Here is a 3492-nt window from a genome sequence, read left to right as displayed (position 1 = left end):
TCATATAATACAGTTTACAATGTCACATAATATCCTCTGTACTAAGAGTGATTACTAATTAAAGTTAGGAATCCCGAATACAAACATCTGTATACATTGAATCTATACGTTTAAGGTCGATAAAAGTAATAACTACCAACTATCTAGGTGTATAGGCATTCATGTAATTTACTTGACTTAATACGAGATTTTAAAATAAATTGTAAATAATTGTAATTATGAAAATTGTGACTATATTTTTTACGTTTTTAACTTAATAATATTATATGACTATTATATAAATTGGTATAGTTTAATAGAAAAAAAACGTGAAGAATATTTTTAATTGGTGACCAAAATAGTGTACTAGCCGAAAACGGACATTACAGAATGGCCGAAAAGGAAAAGGTTCATTTTGGCCGAAAAGTGTCCCGCCCTTTAAAAACAGGATAAATATTTTGGAAAACAGGAAACTACTTTTCCAACTAGTAGGAAAAATACCTGAAGATATGGATAATGAAAATAGAAAATTAATTTGGTGTGTAAGGGAGTAACAACAGTTCTTAAAAAAGTTTCAGGGATCAGGTCATGACACTCAATATATTTTAGAAACTCAGGCTGATTACGCAATTCAACAATTTGTAAGTATTGAAATAGTTAAGGAAGAAAACATAAAATATTATGGAACTCAGACACGAATAATGTTAGTGCCCTAAATAAATTAAAAATGCATACAAGTTTAACACAAAAAACCTTAAACACAATTTAAACTCTTTTTTTAGATTCTGGGCAGAGCGAGGAAGCTAGTGGTTTTACAATGGTGTTTATTTTTTATTTTATTTTTTTTATCCTGTACACAAAATGTCTACCAGAAGGAATGCTTCGATTTCAACATATATTATCTTATCTTTTAGAAAATTGGATCAAGATGGTACTTTAGAGAGTTCATTTTTCGGTTTTCTCAATAGTTATTTAATGTCATGGAAAAAATCACCGACAAATTATGAAAAACCGCTAAAAACCAAATTTTAATTTCTAACGCCTTGCTTATGACCATAGAAACGAATAAAAAATTATAATATTATAATATTAATTAAACTTACACACTATAATTATAAATAATAACAATATAAAATATCCAGACTGACAAACCATTTCCGCTCAAAATCGTTTTTCTTATACAATGATATTATATCATTGAATTCAAGTTTAATACAATCCATTGGTCAACTTGTAACATACTGTACACCAGAACGACGTCCACTTACCCAATTTTTTAATATTAAAAATGTTGATAGTAAAATGTTTTTTTTAAGCTTCTAGCTTTAAAAGATAAAATCATATTATAAACATTTTTAAAGTGTTAATATAACGTAATATTGATAATAGATTAAGGCTTTCATTGACTCAAACTACAATACCAAAGGGGTGTTTTAAAGTTAACGCACAGTGCATTACGTATTTGCGTGACAAAACATACAGGGGTTTTATTGTTATCTAGCTATGGTAACAGTTCATATATCTAACAAACAATTGAAATTGTACTTCATAAGCATTAAATAAGAATTTAAATGTATAACTTAGTTTATTAGATATTATTGTCAATTAAAACCTTATTAATATTTTATTAAAATGATTTACGGTGGAAAACCTATGAAACCCGTTCCACCGTCTAAAGCAGGTATTTCTATATCTACGCCATTTAGAGGACCTCAAGCATATACGTACGGGTTTGTAAGTATATCAATACTTTCTTAATAGAAAATATGATATTGTAGGTTTAATTTGATAGATGTTTATAAATATTAGTTAGCTAAACAACCGGGAAATGATTACAAAATTCGACTTCGTGACATAGAACGAATGCGTACAGAAAGGTTTAGAATACAAAATGAAAATGATTTTAAAAGTATATTAAGAGAAGCTCAGCATAAAGAAATGATTGAGATATCAGATAAAAAATGTTTATACAATCAGATAAAAAGAATGGTTGAATGTGGAATGAAAGCTAACGAACATTTATTTATAGAAGAATGTCCTAAGTATGAACATCTGTTTTCAACTTGAATAATATATTAACAATATTATTACTACTCATATTGTATACTAGGCCCGAATTAAAATTAGAAGAAGAACCAGAAAACCCAAAAATTGTCCAAGAAGATTTAATAGAAAAGGCAAGAAAGATTAAAGAAAAAAGTGACGAAGAAGAACGAAAATTAGTGGAAGAAAAACGTTTACAAATGTTCATGTAAGCATAAAACAAAACAAATACCTAATTTATTAAAAACTATTATATATTGTAAATTATTCTTTTAGAGAAAACTCTGGAGAATTGAGATTTGCTGCAATGGAAAAACGTAAAAATGATATAGCTCTTATAAACTATAAAATTATTCAAGAAAATGATAGATTCGTTAAAGAACAAAAAATTAAGATGAGAGAACTGGCTAATATTGAAAATGCAGAAATATTTAAAAAGCAGGTAAATCCAACATTTTGTATGTGTTATTGGTAGAGTAAATTGAATCCTATGTTTAAAGTCATATGAATAATATGGCTTAGGTACCTGTTATTTAATATTATAAATAAATAATAATAATACATATTATACATTAAAATATGTTCATTATTTTGATGAAAAATTATTAAGTTATTTAGTATTTACAATAAATAATGTTAAAATAATTTAGGTACTTTATAATTTATATCTTATTTAAAAACCAAATTAAACGCAAACAAATCTCATATTACAGATTATAGTACCTACATTTAATAATTATAATATTTTTTCAAGGATAATAATCTACCTAGACTACCTATTACCTATACCTATTTATTATTAGATACTTATTACTTTCCTATAACTTATAAGTAGGGTCGACGCTTGTATGCTTTTGCATATTTTTATAGGTTAGTCAAAAAAAAGCTAGTTTATACCAAAATTTGTTTTATAACTTAACAATTCTATACCTATACGAAATTTTATTTTATATATCTTTGCATATTATGGTATTTTTACATTTTTAGGGCATATTTTAGGATTTAGTACATTTTTGAAGCTTATTTAGGATTTTTAAGACTCAAAGAATCGTTATAATGGGTAATTCAACTTATTAATAAAAATATCTAAGGTTAGTTACTAATCTTAATCGCTAGATAACATGGTTATAACTTATAAGTTATAACAATTATTAATAGTTATTAGAATTAGATGGGTATCAACCATAATTATGGTTTGATAATACCGCACAAGGCACTTCAGCCACAACATGAACTAAGCTATTAACATTTTAATATTTAATTGATAACTAATTAATTATTCCTATAAATATGTTTTACCAAATTGGTAAGCAAAATCATGTGCCACACCAGAATATGTAACAATGTTTGTTAAGTGTACAATTTCCGTTTACAACAATTATTTACATGATATCGTTTTTATTTAACTTCAAATCTTGTCTGTTTGTCCGAATGTTTGTTAGCGAAATTTCTTGACAACGGCTAAACATA

The 3492-nt window shown here is 26.1% G+C and overlaps 1 protein-coding gene across 1 annotated transcript in view; it reads left to right on the top strand.

Annotated features, from left to right (window-relative positions):
• The first annotated feature begins 1147 nt into the window (after positions 1–1147).
• LOC100574937 (golgin subfamily A member 6-like protein 22) overlaps positions 1148–3492 on the top strand; it is a 4652-nt gene continuing 2307 nt past the window's right edge. Inside the window, exons 1-4 of the mRNA XM_003242298.4 lie at positions 1148–1713; positions 1789–2021; positions 2090–2230; positions 2299–2464. Coding sequence (XP_003242346.1) covers positions 1612–1713; positions 1789–2021; positions 2090–2230; positions 2299–2464 — 642 coding nt within the window. The 5' untranslated portion in view covers positions 1148–1611. The remainder of the gene's footprint in view (positions 1714–1788; positions 2022–2089; positions 2231–2298; positions 2465–3492) is intronic.

Source organism: Acyrthosiphon pisum, chromosome X, assembly GCF_005508785.2.
Source record: "Acyrthosiphon pisum isolate AL4f chromosome X, pea_aphid_22Mar2018_4r6ur, whole genome shotgun sequence".
NCBI lineage: Eukaryota > Metazoa > Arthropoda > Insecta > Hemiptera > Aphididae > Acyrthosiphon > Acyrthosiphon pisum.
This window is presented reverse-complemented; position numbering and strand designations above follow the sequence as displayed.